The following is an 18,383-nucleotide window of genomic DNA, read 5'->3' as shown; positions in this document are numbered from 1 at the left end:
ATAGTTATTAAAAATTATATTATGTTCTTAGCCTTATGTTCTAACACCAAAATAGCAATTTATTATAGTTATGTGTTAGTAATGAGACGCAACTATTTATTGTTTTTATTATATACATTTTCCTTTGTTCTCTTTATAATGTAATGTTGTTTTTTCTCTTCTCGCTGTTGAGTTTACAATTAAAAATTGTCAGTTTGTGTAATTTATATTTGCATGTTGTGAATACCTATAATTGTTTGTTACATTTAGAAGAATACAATAAGTCTGTAATTAATAATTAATGAAACAATGTAAACAAACGTTGGTATTTCTAATAAATAAATAAATAAATAAATATTATTATAAGCACAGACTTTATAACTGGTTCAAAAACAAATATTTGTTGTTATTGTAATATTGATAAATATTGCATTTTTAGTATAATAAATAAATTATATTTGCAAATTATCCGGTTGGTTTTATTTTCTATTCTAATTAAATTCCAATATGAGATTCAAAAGAAATATGTATTAGGTACAAATAGGAACAACTTTTCCTATCGATGCGATGTTTAGTTCGATATATTTTATTTGTTAAATTAAAAATAACGCCATTTAATTGATTTTTAATACCTATATGTATTTTTTAGTGTTGTAGTTCCGGGATAAAACCTATCCTATGTCCTTCCTCAGGTCTCAAGCTATCTTTGTACCGAGTTTGAAGTAAATTCATGCAGTACTTTTTGATTTTAGACCGGGCATACATACAGACAAAAATTCTTAAAACTATATTTTTGGTTTCGGTAATTATTGTAATTTGTAGATCACGCCACAAGTATTCTTTTTAAAATTTATTCAATGTACAGTTTTGACTTTCTTACGATTTTATTATCTTAAGTAGTAATATGTTAACCAAAAAATGTTGTGTGGTTTTATGAAACCACGGTAAAAGTGAAACTGTTCGAACGGTTCCGAACACTGCTTTGTGTAGCGCATGTCGCGTGACGGTCGGCTGCCGAGTAGGTATACCTACTCGGCAGCCGCGATACACGCGACATGCGCTACACAGACCAAAAAGTTTGAGACGATGTAATAAAAGTTTCACTTTAAAAACTCATACTTTGTTTATTCATATATGCAATTCCTTTTTATTGTATTCAAAGCTTTAGGCCATTTTACTTATTAGTTAAAGTACTTTCGATATCAGTTTAAAGTTTTTTGATATATCTGTGATATTTACGGAATAATCGCCTGTGCACAAACGATTACACCCTTGAAGTCTCGTGGGTTTTATTTTCACTATAGGGCAACACTTCATGATCCTACGGTATGATCACTGCTGTCTGCTGGTGACATTTGACAGACGACAGTTTACACTTTACTGCTCGGCTTTACTGATTTGATAAAGTGAAACTCGCGCGTTGAGGGTAAAATTTTGAATGATTTTGTTATCTTTGAATCTTGCCAAAGAATTTATGCTCTGAGTTCTGACACGTTTGCTCGGCACCCACGACCTTTTTTTTGTACAATGTGAATCTTAACTCTTAAGTAGATAAAAAAAATATCATTAATTATCATCAGAGTTATCATACTTTTACATGCTTTTACATTATTATCAGTTAGGCAGTCAGCGGAGGAGGTGTTATATAATTAACAGTAAGTTATATTCAAATTGATAATACCTACCTACGTATTCCAGCGAGCTCACATGCCGCAAATACCTAACTATGTTTCTTAGCAAAATTTTACTTTTAAATTCGAATCGATACTCAGAAGTCAGAACTTTCGAGTATTTTCGATGAACAACAACATCGTAGGTCTTATTGATGTTTATATAATTACGTCATTCATGAATCATGATGCTAAATTTTCATCGTGCCCCGTGCCCGTGCGTCGGCCGTTGTGCGGAGGTGCGGATCACGTTTTATCAATACATTCGATAATTTTAAAGCTTATCTAGCAGCATTTCTGTCGTCTGTTACAGTAATCAATTTCTGTAAATGGGCAATAATTTGTGCACTACCTACCTTACCTACTTACGGCACCTCTTTCTATTATCGAAGGAAGTAAACGAAGGACAACCCAATTGTAATTGTAATTCACATATGTACCTACATAATTAGGTTGCTTATAGGTAAGTAACTACTTACCTAACATATTTTCAAATCGTTAAAAAAAGTTGACGACAAGGTGTGTAAAAATTTACCTACCTACTTGAAATTGTACAGTGTACACAGTGATATCACAGTATTACTGTAGTATTATTTCCTAATTGTAATACTGTGGTGATATTATGACATATTGTAAAAACATCTTCGATGCACGCCGCGTATTATGTATCTGGTACCAACTCAATTTTTTATCGATCATTATCCTAATTCATGCCGACGCAAATCCATGATAGCAAAAATCAATAAAATCCGAAACATAATGTGTTAAATTACAAACAGTTCCTATGTTACGGATCACAATTTTTTTTATTTATATAATTTAAATCAGATTTTTATCAATATAGTTGTAAGTATACCTTATAATATATTGATAGATCACAATAGATAAATAATTGAAGATATTTATTTATTTATTTTATACTTTATTGCACACACATAAGAAAGTACAAATACAGAAGAAGATAGATTATAACGTAACAGTTAGAAAGAAAATACGTTTTATCACAAATACGATTTGTACTTCACAAACAATATCCACTTATAACGAATGCAATTTTAATAACAATAAACATTAATTACTTATATACCTTAAAAATAAATATTTTCAAATATTTTGATTCATGATTGGGTGAACTACTCAGCATTTGCCTCTCTGTGTTTGCAGAGAAGCGCCGGTTTTCAGTAGTCTCCTTGACTTGCTCGCTTTGCTTGGAGCTTACATTCTATTTCGCGAGATTTTCATTTAGTCATTTTTGCAGTGACCGCGAATTATCGTGCAGTAGGACAAAATTTTTGTAGGGCTTTTCCCCTAATCAAAAATATCTTGGTGGAGTGGAGGAACGAAGGTGGAATTCCATCATCAAAAAAAGGAGAATCCTCGGCCAGTCTACCCAACGCGCGTATACTGGTCGTGCGATTCAGAGAGAGGTGTCGCTACAAGGATGATCTATCTGTACGATTAACATGTTTTTTGCTCCAATACTTCCTTTAAAAGGTTGTCCTCGATGTAAGAATGAATACCCGCCCACGGTTCATCTTTAAAAGTAATTTCAATATTGCATAGGATTCGGAGGGGCGATTACATACATTTTTTTTACCAAAGCTATATTATGATGCACCAAATTGCATAGACAGATGCAAAAGAACCAACAACTATTTATTTTTCTCGATTTATTACGAAATAATAAATTTCGTAATGAATCTTATTATATCTTAATATTCTTTCGTAATAATCTTATTATCTACCGGGCGTGTTTTTAAACCTACATTTCATGTTATGTAGTTATTTCGTAACTTTGCTTCATGTTATTTTGCTACATACATAAATAAATCTATTTATTAGTGGATACCGATTGAAAATTTGATATAAGTACAGCTACTTGTTCAATTTACGAACATTGATGCGGCGATAGGCTCAAGGCCAGTTTCTGAAAATTCAAAATTGATTGGAAATAGCTTATGGCATATACAAGATAATAATATTTTGCAGTGTGATTTAAGTATTGTTTGAGACGTCATTTACGTTAAATACTAATCTAAAACCGGTCGTAATGTACTGATAGTAAGTAGTTAGTTATCAAAATTTCGCGTATGTTGACGAACAATTTATATCATATAATATTATAATGTAAAACAATCTGATACGGCTATTGTTATTGCCAGTTATACTGAAATACTATCTATAACTGGTATACTATCTTTTCTGGAAATTAACAATAAGTCCATGATAATATCCACCTGTATCTAACGAACATTATTAGATACTGTTGAAATAATGATTTTATCTATAACATTTTCTCTCTTTAAAGGATATATAACTACTTTTTTATATTTATAAAATATAATTTATACCTATAACTATTTATTTTATATAAAATATTTTAATTCAATCAGTTTCAAGGGATCAGGCCCAGTAGACAAAGTAACAATTACAAAACGATAACGAAGTTAGAAATCGCAAAAATGTATGGGATTGACATACGCCGCGTTAGATCACGTGGTCTATCTAATGTCAATCCCATACATTTTTGCGATTTCTAACTTCGTTATCGTTTTGTAATTGTTACTTTGTCTAAGGCCCCAGGATCCTATACGCACTGCAGATGGACATCTTGTTTATGTCACGACGTTAGTGTCTGAATATAATTAGAAGCCGAAATAGTGATATGGGCTTTTTATCGACGTTAAACATCTTATTCCCATCAGATGATCCACCATATGCACATTTGAATCAATCCAAATACTGCAAATTCCTATTAGCTACATGATTTTTGCACGATTGTAGAGACTAGTTCAAAATATAAAAATCTACTCTCCATTTTTGATAGCCACTTTTTGTTGAATTTACTTGTCCAGGCAGGCGAAGCCGCGAGTATATGAAACTTCCCTTGGTGTGCCTTGGTCAATTAGGCAAGCCGCTAGAGCAGCAAGACTGATTTTGCTATTATTTGTTGTTGTGTTTGTTTATCATGACTGTCTTGAATAGGGCTTCTATTGGGTCCAGCAATTTATACCTAGAGAACAACATGAGAACAACTCATGTATACTAATTTTGTATCCGTCACAAACATCCATCCGTACTGCATTATTTATAATGTTGAAAAAAAAAATAATAATTTCTCTTTTGTTACAGTTAGTTACAATGATTGAGTTAACGGGAGAGAGTTTAGGCAAGCGACAGCAGGAACTAAACGCAAAGGTAAAGAAAGCCATACAAAATGAAATACTATTCAACGACATTAAGAATGCAAAGGAACAATCCGACATCGACAGGTTGTACAAGATTGATGTCGCATCGCAATATAAAAATATAGATTATATTGTAGAGGTGATGAAATGTGGAGACAGCTTGTACGTGTCGAGAGCACTGAAGTGTGAATGGCTGTATACTGATGAATATGCACATATTATCAACCCTAATTACTTAGAAGATGAGATATTCCCTCACATGTCCCTGAAAATGAAAACGAAAACGATTAAAACTATAGCTGATAAAATTAGAAACGAAAAAAGGGCAATAGATTTCTATGAATATTACAAAATTCTTAGAATGGATGCTCTAGCCTTCAAATTTCTTTTATCAACACCAGAGTCGTTTAAAATGGATACTATCAAAGATAATTTTGATTACGCTCGAAAACATCCTAAACTTTTAAAATTTTACATTAAAAATTCATTCAGTCTTGCTAATGCATACCTTTCAGAACTCCGTTACGGGAGCGAGGCTTTCAATCCACTTTCTTATTTATATAATATCGATGAAAATAAATATTTAGATTTATTTGAGAATGATTACGACCCATGCAGTACTTTTCATTTCAGTAAAAATATGTCTAAGAGTATATTGACTAAACATAAAATAAGAGTTCTCAGGACACCGATGATATATATAACGAAAATTTACGAGAACGTGTTATGTCGATACAGTACGGCTGATGACGTGAAAATATATATCACCGCCCTCTTTCCAACATACCCTGTGGAATGTTTTTGGCGGCATGATTTTTATCAAAACAACAAGGAACTTTTCGACCATATACCTAAAACAGAAGTGTTTAACTTTTGCAAAAACACATTTATATCTAAGTTTGGAAATGAACCATTTGAAATGAATATAGACTTCTACTACCAGAAATATCATCAAATGCTTACAATTGAGGAAAGAGAAGAATGGGCTTTGAAACACATAGAGAGAGGTGAAGAGTTATTGGGAAAGAATAATGATTATATTTGGTATAGGTTCGTAAATTTCGAAAAAGCCATAGAAGCTATAAAGCAGTATGTACTCGTAACTACAAATGAAACTGCAAGAAATAAAATGTCAAGGATATTGATAGACTCGTGTAGAAATGAGAAAGATTTAGAAAATCTACTTAATTACTACTATGAGAGATATATCAAGGAATTTGTTCATCACAAAGAAAGGTTTATCGATAAAGTGATCGACAAATACAATGTTTTTGAATTTGATGTCACCTGTTGGGAAGCATTCAATAAAATATTGTACAGCATGGAAGTGTACACCCCTGGATTTTATGGAAAGGATTCATATAGAATGCTTTGCATCGTATACAATATTTTACACGGCATAGATATGCATGAAGCATTAATGTTTTACATAGATACTGATTTTGATTGTAACGAAATCAGTAAATTTTATAAGCATTTAAAAAAAGAGCAACTTGATAGAGTGTATAAATATTTATTTGACTATTTTATCAAGAAATTTGATGAATACTCTTCGTCCACACCAGCAAGAATAGAAACTGTTAACAAATTAATAAACATTTTCTTGTTTTTTGGAAAAGATAAAGATTGTTTGCCCTCGTCGGTAACGTCATTTATAAAAATGAATATTAAGGAATTTCAACGTTACGGATTATGGAATCCGAAGAAAGAGGAAAAATTAAAGGACGCCACTCTGCTGCGGTTATTAAAAAAAGATAACAAGTTGGTGACAAGCAAATTTTCCGAAATACAAGAGCGAATGATGCAGTGTAACTTTAGACTTACGCATTTGTTGAGGAAACTACGAGTATACTTTTACAATGATATTGCAAAGGACTTTGTTAATTTCTTCACCAATTGCATAGAGGATCTGTCCACTTGCAAGTATCCCATGGCGATGTATGTTGTGAGGACTTCGGTCTACGGTATCTTCCAATTGGCAGACGAATCCACCAAATTGGAATTTTTGACGAAGTATGTACCGGAAGAAGGAAAAATTAGTTACTCGGAGATTAATAAAAATATTTTAACAATTCAAGAACAAATATGCCGTTTTGCATGCTATTCCCGTCCACCGGTTCCGCTCGAAAGTATAACACAGTACATTAAAGGGGATTATATTCATTACTGTTTGCCTATGATAAATATGTACATGGTAAAATTGCCATTTGCTGTGTCAATTAAATTAACAGAATTTCTATTAAATAGCCCGGTTTCAATACAGAAGCATGGTATGCGTTTAGCGTTCCAAGTGTACAGCACGGACAACTTGAAATCATTGATATCCCAAATTTGGCAGAACAGCAAGAATGTGTCGCTAAGAAAAGTGATTTATTGTGCTCTTGTAAAAAAAATTTCAAAATCCTACGAGTCTGTCCAATATGAGTTGATCGATTCTTTGTACTTCCTCACATCGAGTCTAAACGAGGACGATCAGACCGAATTGTACGACTGCATGCTCAGTGACAAAGTACCTGAGATGTTTAAAACCGATCTATACAAAAATGCTTATATATGTACACGAGACTTTTCTGATAAAAAAATTAAAAACTTAGAACTGAAAGCGAATATAGTGCACAAAATGAGAATATTCAGGCCGGACAGGGGCTTTTGCAGATTTGAACTCATCGATGATTTTGTTCATTATATGCTACACGAAGATGGAATACAACAAACGCACACATACGAATTAACTAAAGTACATGATCAATTTTGGCAGCTCACATTTGAATATATTATAGTGACCTGCAATAATCTAATTGAACTGCAGGATTCACTTGCATTTTTACAAACATTTTTAGAGCTGTTGTTCAAACGTTGGAATGTAGTAGTAGATGATAAATATGTCGTGATAGAAATCTTTAATGAGTTTATAAAACGAATAAAAGAAAACTCGTATCGACAAGAGAATGATGACTACAATATCCAAATATTCGAAAAGATTCTCCGGATGGTTCAAGAGTTTTACCCGAGTCATGTGATGTATCGAACCATCTTGGACTTGACAGTCTCAATAATGATGTTAAAAATAAAGATTGAAGATATTTGGGACAGTGAACATGTAGCTAAGCTTGCATATGAATCATTGGTGATGTTTATAAAAGATTTAAGATCGAAATATAATCAACTGTTTCCAGGTTTTTTGGATGAGACTTGCAGTATTATCACAAATAATTTGATAACTTTGGCAAGCATAATGTATATAAATTCCGATATTCTGATAGCGTATCTTTGTAACGAAATTGTGGCAGGCACAGATATGGACCTTCTAAGATTTTCTATAACTATGTTACCCCTTGATGTTTCGGAACCCAAGTATCAAGAAGAATTGTTTATAGAACTAAGTGGAGCATATGTACAAAAATTGAAACACATAAATAATTTTGAAATACAGTGCTTATATTACAATAAATTCATATTAAAGGATTTTAAAAAGAGATATGAATGTTGAATTAAAGTATATTACGCTATAAATAAAACATTTGTAAGTACCTACCTAATGCTATTTTTCTTTTAGTGTTTAAAGATATAGGTAAATGAATCAGTTTATAACCATATAATGAGCCTGGGTCATTAATTAATGTATGTGTACTTAGCAAATAATGGTGGAAAATAAACGATTATTTAATAAAACAACATTTAAAATTATTAATTTTTTTTATTAATCTTAGTTATTAATACATCCTGCATATTAACTAAACCAGTAGACCGTACCACTATTACATTACATCATCTATAATGGGCATAATTTAATAATATTGTTGTTAACCATTGAGATACACATATGGAGACGACACCGCCTACATCACTTAAGTTCCGCTCAACATACGCCATATGGCGTAACTGCACGCTCATTTTTTATTTGTTTTACCACCGTGAGGTTTTAGTCAGTAGGAGTCTGACATAACCGTGCTGCTGCCCCCGAAGCAGTCGGTATTCATGATGAATTTCCTCACGTTAAAAAAAAAAAAAAAAAATCTACTGACTTTTGTATGTACTACAAACTGCTTCACAAGTGTGCAAGTGCAAGTGTGCCTGATTTAGTAAAAGCTCATTTTCACACTGTTTGTATGCATTTCCTGAGAACATTTACTATGGTGGTGTTTATTTTTTTGTACACCATATGAAAGTAGAGATTTCAATGAATAAAAGGCTTCCCAAGTTTGTGAAAAAAGCTGATATTTAGACGGGTGACTTTTCGATTAAAAATTAGGTTGTTTTTTTTGGTATTTATTCAAAATAAGGCGAAAAAATAAATATTTTCAAGTTAATTCGAACTCATCGGCGTCCAACACTCGACAATTCAAAGTTGCAGAAAGAGGCGGAAAGATTGTAAGCAGGCGTAGAGGGAGAATGTAAGCAGGTAGTCAGGCGTAGACAGAGAACTACGTAGTCAGGTATGAGTTATAATGAGGTAGGTACATTTTGCGACAAGTTCAAGCTTGTTCAATGAGCCGTTGTTTTTGTTGGGTATGATTAGTTTGACTTTACACTTCTCACGAATTGGTATGTTTAGTTATCATTCGGTTACTGTAGAATAGCATTTAATAAGTAATAATTGATTACTTAACACTTAATAATTCGAAGTTTTATTTATTTTCTCTCACAAATTTCGAACCATCTGATATTTCAAACTCTTGATAATTCGTAATATTTTGAGTCCCTCGAGTTCCGAAACGAAAGTCGACTGTACATAATTCTTTTTTTATTATTTTGCTTCGAAATTTTTCTCCCTGAATAAAAAAAAAATCATGCATATTCCCTATTTATAAATTTTATGATAATATATGAGAAAACTATGTATGAGAACGCTGGAATTTAATTTTCCTTATGGCAACCTCAAAGAGAAAAGAAATAGAGGCTGTTTTCCAATTACAGAGCATAATGCGACTCAGTGCCGCACAATGCCGAACGCGACATGCGCTACACAAAGCAGTGTTCGGAACCGTTCGAACAGTTTCACTTTTACCGTGGTTTCATAAAACCACACAACATTTTTTTAAGTAATTTGGATTTTGATTATTTCATTAACATTTTTTTCAATGTTTGTATCTTCATCCATACTTATATTTATTTTTTTAACACAATTTGAATTAACTTTGATTATTTCGAAAAAACTACAATGAAACGAAAGCTTTAAAATTTTTTCCAACAATTAAAAATTACTAACGTTAAATCGATTGCACGCATCAATTCACGCGCATTACTTTTTCTAGTGCTCGATTGTGCGAAGCGTTGATTATGCCGCATAATGCGCTCTAGTGCTGTTATTGGAAAACGGGGATAATGGGCAACCTGTAGTTGACAGTTGACACGAATTGACACTGACAGATAACCGGTTGGTACCTGCCAGTAGGAACCGGGTAAAGTTGTTAATTGCTCCGAGGGTAAAGTAGGTCGGTAATATCGCGAATAATAAATATAAAATAAATACATACTTTAATTTCGTTTACTTGTACTCTTTGTATGGTGAACATCGTTAACAGTAAGTACATTATAAAGTTTGGTTTTGTTTGTTTAGAGAACCGACAATTTTAGTAAGAAAAGGATGATTTCGCTATGTTTTTTTTTAAGTATTCAAGACACTATCGGGAATAATAACGATATCGAGTAAGAATTAATAAATTAACTTTCTGTAGGTACAACACAATATTTCGTTTTACATTAGTACATAATTTATATAGTAATTTACCTAGGTGCATTGTTTTTCAATAATATTAATTATATTGTGGTTGATATATCCTGTAATATACCCACAACATATCATCAAATAATTGTTAAATTGTTACTTTGTCATTGTAAGTTATTCCTTATAAAATACTTGCATATTTGAAATTTTCATATAAAAATCATATAAGTATAAGTACCTAAATTTGAGCGAGATAATATTATTTTGAAACCTTATTGAAGCCATGTTAATTTTGAATATTAATTGTATACTTTTTCAAATTTGTCTATTACAATCACAATTACATTCAGTTAATAACTCTAAACCATTCTTACATTTGTTAACCACTAAAAAATATAAATAATTTTATTTTCTCATAAAAACTTATTCTAAATTACAGATTGCCAGACAATTATTTTTTATATTAACATACACAAGATTAAGCAACCATAGCTGAACTAGGGCAATCCCTGTATTCCAGCTTACGGCACAACATGCCCCATGTTATAATATTTTTTTTATACAATAAAAGTTTTTAAGTATTGTTGACTGGTTTGAGTAAGTATGCTATAGAATCTATAGTATAGATGGCGCTATTTGATAATAATAATTAGAACCCTTTACGCGTTTGATCATTCATTTTTTAAATTAAGACAGGACAACGTCTGTCGGGTCAGCTAGTAATATATAAACCAATATATTATGTATGCCAAGTTGATGCCTGTTAGGATCCTTTGAATTTTGAAAGGACTTGAACTCTTAACGACGCGATGTCTCCCCGTGATGACGCTCACTGCAAAGTGTGCGAGTCGTCGGGGTAATAATATGATGAATAAATCGCGTTTAAAATCCGTAAAGTCTTTATTTTTTACAACAATTTTCTTTAAATACTAGGTAAGTATTTACAATCTAGGTGATAAGGGCATCCTAGACAGGAGACTGTCGATCAATTAAATTTGCTCACGCTTACACTTTTTTTTAATTTTACTCCATTTGTCACGGAAAAAATACGTGATGTTTTGCTTAAACACCCTCTCCTCCATAACAAATTTTGTTGATTTGAAGCTGTTTTAGAAGACAGATCATCACTTATAAAAAAAAATTATAGGTAATATAATTTCATGCGGCGACTATTTCGAACGGAGCAGCAAAGAATATATATACATCTCAGTCAGTTACACTTACCAAAATTATAACCAACAGCGACTAGTGTCTCTAACTTATCACGAAACATTAGTATTATTGATGTTGAGAATAAAAAAAACGTATTTACTTTGCATAGGTATAATTATTACGTACAAAACGTAGGTATAATTTTTGTGGGTTCTAATTGAAAACAATAAGTAAGTACCTAAATATACTTTATTTTGGTTTCAGATGATCGAGTTATGTGGAGAAAGTTTAGCCAAGCGACAGCATGAGCTGAACGCAAAGGTAAAGGACACAATTCATAAAGCAATAGTTTTCGAGGATATAAAAGATTTGGAAGAAAAATCCGACATCGACAGGTTGTATAAGATTGATGTCGCATCTCAATACAAAAATATTGATTATATTGTAGAGGTGTTGAAATGTGGGGACAGCTTGTACGTGTCGAGAGCCCTGAAGTGTGAATGGCTGTATAACGATGAATATGCACATATTATCAACCCTAATTACTTACAGGACGAGATATTCCCACACATGTCTCCAAAAATGAAAACGAAAACGATTAAAACAATTGCTGCTCACATTAGAAATGAAGGAAGGACAATTGCGTTCTACGAATATTTTAAAAATCTTAAAATGAATGAATTCGCATTTAAATTTCTTGTATACACATCGGAGACTTTTAAACTTAATGCTCTCAAACATTATTTGAATTTTATGGAAGATTATATCGAGCATTTACCAAATTATATTGGCAATTCATTTATTCTCGCTAAGGCTTTTATTTCGGAATTAAATTCGAGTTACACAAAGGATTGTGCTTTAATTCGCCTTTCATACTTGTATAATATTGATGATAATCAGTATTTAGACTTATTTGAAAGTAATTCCGAAGCTGTGATAAACGAAAAATTTGGAGGTAAAATATCTAAGAGTATTATGACTAAACATAAAGATCGAGTACTCAGGTTACCACTTATATACGTTCCAAAAATTAAAAAATACACATTACTTCGACACAGTACAGCAGATGATGCGAAGAAGTACATAACCGTTTTTTTTCCAAAAACGATCGGTGAGTTTTGGCAACGTAATGTTTATAACGAATATAAGCATTTTTTTGACTTAATCCCCAAAACAGAAGTATTTAACTTCCTCAAAAGTACTTTTGTGTCTCATTTTGGAAATGAACCATTTGAAACGGATGTTAGCTTCTATAAAAATAAGTATTACAGTATTTTTACTGAAGAAGAAAGAGAACAATGGGCTCTGAAACATATAGAGAGAGGTGAAGAGCTTTTGGGGAGTAATAATGATTACATTTGGTATAAGTTCGTTAACTTTGATAAAGCATTGAAAGGAATAAAGCAGTATATTCTTGTTACTACAAATGATCAAGACAGAAACAATATGGTTAGTATTTTAGTAGAATCATCTAGAAGCCAGAGAGATTTAGAGAATCTATTTGATTACTATTACAAGAGGTTTGTTAATGAAAGTGAAACTTATAAAAATGACTTCATCTCAAAGATAATATCAGAAAAGAATGTATTTGAATTTGATGATGCCTGTTGGGATGCATTTAATAAAATATTGTGTAGTGTGGGAGTGTATACCCCAGGATCCGATCGTAAGTTTAAATTGGTATGTTTGACATACAATATAATACACGGCAAAGCTATCAACGATGTTCTACTACTTCACATAGATAATATAGGGTATTGGGATTTGGATTCCGTGTGTAAACGTTTAAAAAAAGAGGACTGTGATAAAGTGTATAAGTACCTCTATGATCATCATGTCATGAAATTTGAAACGGTTGATAAAAATGATGCAGATACGACCAAACAGGAAAGAATGAACATTGTTAATAAATTAATTGATGTTTTAACATATTTTAAAAAGACGAAAGTCGATTTGCCTATGAATGTACAGTCATTTATAGAAGAAAACGTCGAGCAATTTAATTACTATAAGCTATTGCCTTTAGACGACCGAAAAAAAGAAAAATTAACAGAGGTGTCTCTTTTGCGCCTTTTGAAGAAAGATAAAAATTTGGTCAGTAATAAATTTTCTGAATTGCGAGAGAGCATGGACGATAGTGAATTTAGATTTAAACGCTTGATGAGCAAAATTCGAATATATTTTTCCAATGACCTTTCAAACGAATTTGTTAAATTTTTCACTGATTGCATAGAGAATAATATGAGCCCTTATAACTATGTACAGTCCACGTATATTGGAAGTTCTGCTGTGTTCGGTATCTTACAATTAGCAAATGAGGATACTAAACTAAAATTTTTGACAAAATATGCACCAAACGAAGGGAAAATTGCACACGATAAAATTGATAAAAATGTTTTATTCACTCAAGAACAAATATGCCGCTTTGCATGTTATTCTCGACCTCCAGTGCCTCTGGAAAGCATTACATCGTACATTAAAGGGGATTATATTCATTATTGTATGCCTATGTTTAATATGTACCTGGCTGGCTTACCATTGTCAATGTCGTGTAGGTTAATTGAGTTTCTGTTAAATAATCCAGTTTCAATTCAGAAACACGGCATACGTTTAGCCTTCAATGCATACAATCCAAAAGATTTAAAAGCATTGATATCACAAATTTGGCAAAGGACTAAGAATGTGTCGTTAAGAGTTGTGATTTATAAAGCTCTTGTACAAAAAATTTCTAAATCCTTGGATACTACCCAAGATGAGTTGATGGATTCTTTGATATCCATCACTTCGAATTTAATTGAGGACGACCAGAATGAATTGTATGACACTATGCTCTCCAATGATGTACCTTCGAGATTTAAAACTTCTGTACTGAAAACTGCTTGGCTATCTGTAAAAAAGTTTTCTAATAAAAAATCCAGGAACTTAAAAATAAAGGAAAGAATATTAAATGCAATTAGAGAATACACACCAGATAGACACTTTTGCAGAACTCAAATAATTGACGAACACCTTCAGTATATGTTACATGAAAATGGACTACTACAAAACCATAAAACAGAATTAAAAGAATTACAAGAGCAGTTATGGCTTTTAACATTTAAATATATAGTAACTTGCAATAACCAAAGTGAACTGGAGGAATCACTTGCACTATTGCAAACAATTTTAGAACTGTTATTCAAGAATTGGAATGTAGTAGTGGATAGTAAATTCGTCGTGATTGAATTCTTTGATCATTTTATCGGAAAGCTTAGAAGCGACACATTTGATATGAATGGTAATAATGACTATATTATCACTATTTATGAACATATTCTTAAGAATCTTCTGGAATACTCCCCAGGCCATGTTATGTTCCGAACAGTTTTGGATGTGAAACTTTATCTAATGATGTGGAAAATAAAATGTGAGAATGCTACAGGGGTTGAACGAATAGCGAATCTTGTACACAAGACATTGTTAATCTTCATGCAATATCTAAGAGATAACAATAAACTGATTCCGAGCTTACTGGGCGTGATAGGTGATATTATAACGACTAATATACGATATTTGGCGATGTCAAAGAGAATTGATGGTGATATTCTTATAGGGCATATATGTAATGAAATTGTATCAGGTACCGACACAGACCTTATTATCCTCTCTATTATTATATTAAGTGAAACTTTACTACCAGATATGAAATGTAGACCAAGAGCTATATTTAAAGCACTGTGTTCACAGTTTGTACAAAAATTGAAACAAATTAATAATTTTGAAGTACAGAGTTTGTATTACAATAAGTTCATTTTGAATGGTTATGAGAAAAGATTTGAAAATCAGTAAATTATTCGATATTTTTCTCTGGACGTTAATGATATAAGACAATTCTGTTGTATTTCCCACATTTTGCTTTAAATGTTCCAATAATTTAAGTTAAATTTACGTTAAGTTAACTAACTACAAATACCTACGATTTTATATTTTTTCGATTTTTACGAATGATCTTTTTAATATCGAAGGATGCATCTAGATCATATTAATTTTAAGTTATCAATAAAAATATTTTTTATTGGTTTTTACTATAGATTAATGGAAACATAGAAAAGGCTTTTCATAATACATATAATGATGATTCGGCAGTTGATCTTAGCCCATTAACTACATAAAACTTGCAAAATATGATCCTTATTTATTTTATTACATAAATGGTTAGTGTGGGAGTCATGAAAAGGTTAAAAAACTGCTCTAGATTTATATTGAATTTTAAAATACCAATAAAGTTCGTCATAAATGCCATAACGTTAAGAAAGCGATGTAGGTACTAATCTAAATATAATATAGCTTAATCATCTATGTAGTAGGTATGTATGTTTTATTTACTCACAGAATTTACTCAATAAGCTTTTTTATATTGGATTTATACATTAATAAAAAACTTTGCTACCTATTTTGTGTCTTTGTTTACCTCACCCCTACATGTTTTATAAGTACCTAGTTATAGAAACGATACACGGTCTAGATTGGCAACGTAAAAGTCAGGTAATTGCCCGATTTATGTAGGCGAGAGATGATATAATCTGATTTATGCACAGGATTTATGCGTGTGAGTTTAATAGTTTTCTACTAATGGTTGTTGCCGTTTAGAAATAGGATATTGTTGGTGTTTATTTTAGATTGTGAAAGACGGATGCAGCGCACCGAACTCGCCGAATACTTGGATATTTGACGCCCCTATAACTGTTCTGCTTTCAATGTACTGTGTGCGTGTGTTACAGATGTTGAAAAATTTCCCTAATCATTTCTGTCCATTATTTATTCTACTAGCTTTCCGCCTGCGGCTTCGCCCGCGTTTTCAAAGAAAAACCCGCATAGTTCCCGTTCCCGTAGGATTTCCGGGCTAAAACCTATCCTATGTGTTAATCCAAGACCCAAGTTACCCTCTATATGTGTGATAATTAATTTCATTGCAATCTGTTATGCTAGGCGTCCACTAGGCGGATCGGGCCGGGCCGCATCGCAACGCAAAAATACGCCGGCCTATGTTTTGTATGAAACATCGTCCATTAGCGACGGATCGGGTCGGGGCGGGCCGCAACGCATTGGCGGATATCGCTTCGCAGGCGGATTTCTGCCGGCGGTGCGCTGCGGCCCGGCCCGCCCCGACCCGTCTAGTGGACGCAGGCAGGTGGATGTAAGCGGCGAGCGTCTGTTAGATAAAATCCGCCTAGGCGGTCCGCCGCGCCCCGTACAGGTGGACGCAGGAGCAAACAGCGCGTCCATTAGAGACGGCCCGTTGCGATGCGGCCCGGCCCGAGCCGCCTCTAATGGACGCCTAGCATTAAGTAGTATTTGCGTGAAAGAGTAACAAACACTCATTCTCACAAACTTTCGCATTTATAATATAAGTAGGATATGAAAAGTTATTTTGTAACATGAAGAAGGTAATTAGGTAATAATAGAAGTAAATTTAGCTTTACAAAACCGTATTTATCATTACTGGATGCTTTTTTAAACTCGATAGACTAGAATGCTTACAGATAAAAATGTTTAAAATTTAGTGTAGCTATGTGCATACTATGTTTTATATTACAATACTGAAATATTAACATGATTGAATTAAATTGTTGTACAGTAATACTTCTTAAAATAAATCCATAGTAGCCGATATGCGTTACTGACGATTAATATTGTTCGTGTCTAGACGCATATTAGAATGTTAATTTAAGTGAAATGAGTAATCACTAATAATTAATGTAACCTGTTCTACGCACAGGTATAGATTGTCTAATCTAAAGGCTTTGTCAGACAGGACGCGTACTTAGCGCGCGTCAGAGCGTTAAGTTGACGCCGCGATATGACGCTAAGATGTGTTCTACTACCATCGTAGAATACCGTCAAACAGAGCGCCGGCGCTAGCAGTACGCAACGTTCTGTCGCGGCGTTAGGACGCTTTAACGTCGGGTGTTGTATTTTTTTTACAAATTTTACTTTAGCGTCGGAGTTAATAGGCGTAAAATAATAATAAAATACTGCATAATGACCGAAAATTTGATAGAATTGGTTAGAAAATATCCATGCTTGTATAATACGAAGGATAGTTCATATAAACTATAAAGATATATCAATGAAGGCAAAATCGGAGAAGAAATTAATGAAACTGGTAAGTAAAAAATTCTTCCGACTCCGGAGTTAATATCGCTGTACCTTGTTTTGTTCGTAAGTAATAATTATGTAAACAACATGCAGCTTTAATAATATCAATTGCTGTGTCCTAACGCGCGCTAAAGCGTTCTGTTTGACGAAGCCTCGCGCGACGTTAAAACAGGACGCTGCAGCGCTACTACGCAGCGCTAAAATACGCGTCCTATCTGACAAAGCCTTAAAAATGAACGCCCCTCCACTAAACTTAATTGTTTCAATGTGTGAGGACAAATAATTATTGAACCACTTTATATGTGTGCGCGCGTCGATTCTACTGCAAACTTTGACACTCGCGCACTGATTTGTCAACTAATCGGGCGATCAGTTCAGGTGCCTAGCATTGTATGGCGGGGAGAGCGCGCTATGTACGGAATGACACGTCCGTTCTGTCGTGCATCGCGTCATTTATGCACTAGTTGGCCAACTGGTCCTGTCGTTCGGGCATGGACGGGACTGGAGGACTGAACGACCAATGAGGCAGACCAATTTGTGTGTATTGCGTCTATACACGTACTTTGAATGTGAGCGTAAACACAGTGG

The 18,383-nt window shown here is 33.1% G+C and overlaps 2 protein-coding genes across 3 annotated transcripts; both read left to right on the top strand.

Annotated features, from left to right (window-relative positions):
• Positions 1 to 1,515: 1,515 nt before the first annotated feature.
• Positions 1,516 to 8,499, top strand: LOC149898671 (uncharacterized). Of its 2 annotated transcripts, none has more exons than XM_090115052.1 (2): positions 1,516 to 1,634; positions 4,782 to 8,499. In XM_090115052.1, exon 2 carries the CDS (start codon positions 4,791 to 4,793, stop codon positions 8,325 to 8,327), a length of 3,537 nt encoding a protein of 1,178 aa, XP_089971178.1. In that variant the 5' UTR covers positions 1,516 to 1,634; positions 4,782 to 4,790; the 3' UTR covers positions 8,328 to 8,499. The 2 variants fall into 2 exon arrangements, with proteins under 2 accessions (XP_089971178.1, XP_089971179.1); XM_090115053.1 differs by lacking the exon at positions 1,516 to 1,634 and adding an exon at positions 1,866 to 1,888.
• Positions 8,500 to 10,239: 1,740 nt separating this feature from the next.
• Positions 10,240 to 16,089, top strand: LOC149898670 (uncharacterized). The gene is made up of 2 exons (XM_090114955.1): positions 10,240 to 10,361; positions 11,922 to 16,089. Exon 2 carries the CDS (start codon positions 11,922 to 11,924, stop codon positions 15,483 to 15,485), a length of 3,564 nt encoding a protein of 1,187 aa, XP_089971081.1. The 5' UTR covers positions 10,240 to 10,361; the 3' UTR covers positions 15,486 to 16,089.
• Positions 16,090 to 18,383: the final 2,294 nt, after the last annotated feature.

The sequence above is a fragment of the Colias eurytheme genome, chromosome 22 (genome assembly GCF_061535395.1).
Source record: "Colias eurytheme isolate Ceu_HAF_F1 chromosome 22, ilColEury1 Martin Lab GWU primary, whole genome shotgun sequence".
NCBI lineage: Eukaryota > Metazoa > Arthropoda > Insecta > Lepidoptera > Pieridae > Colias > Colias eurytheme.
The sequence above is the reverse complement of the archived record's forward strand: the minus strand, read 5'-3'. Positions and strand labels throughout refer to the sequence as shown.

Coding starts and splice junctions, on each gene's coding strand:
- LOC149898671 (XM_090115052.1), top strand. CDS start 4,791: ATGATTGAGTTAACGGGAGAGAGTTTAGGCAAGCGACAGCAGGAACTA.
- LOC149898670 (XM_090114955.1), top strand. CDS start 11,922: ATGATCGAGTTATGTGGAGAAAGTTTAGCCAAGCGACAGCATGAGCTG.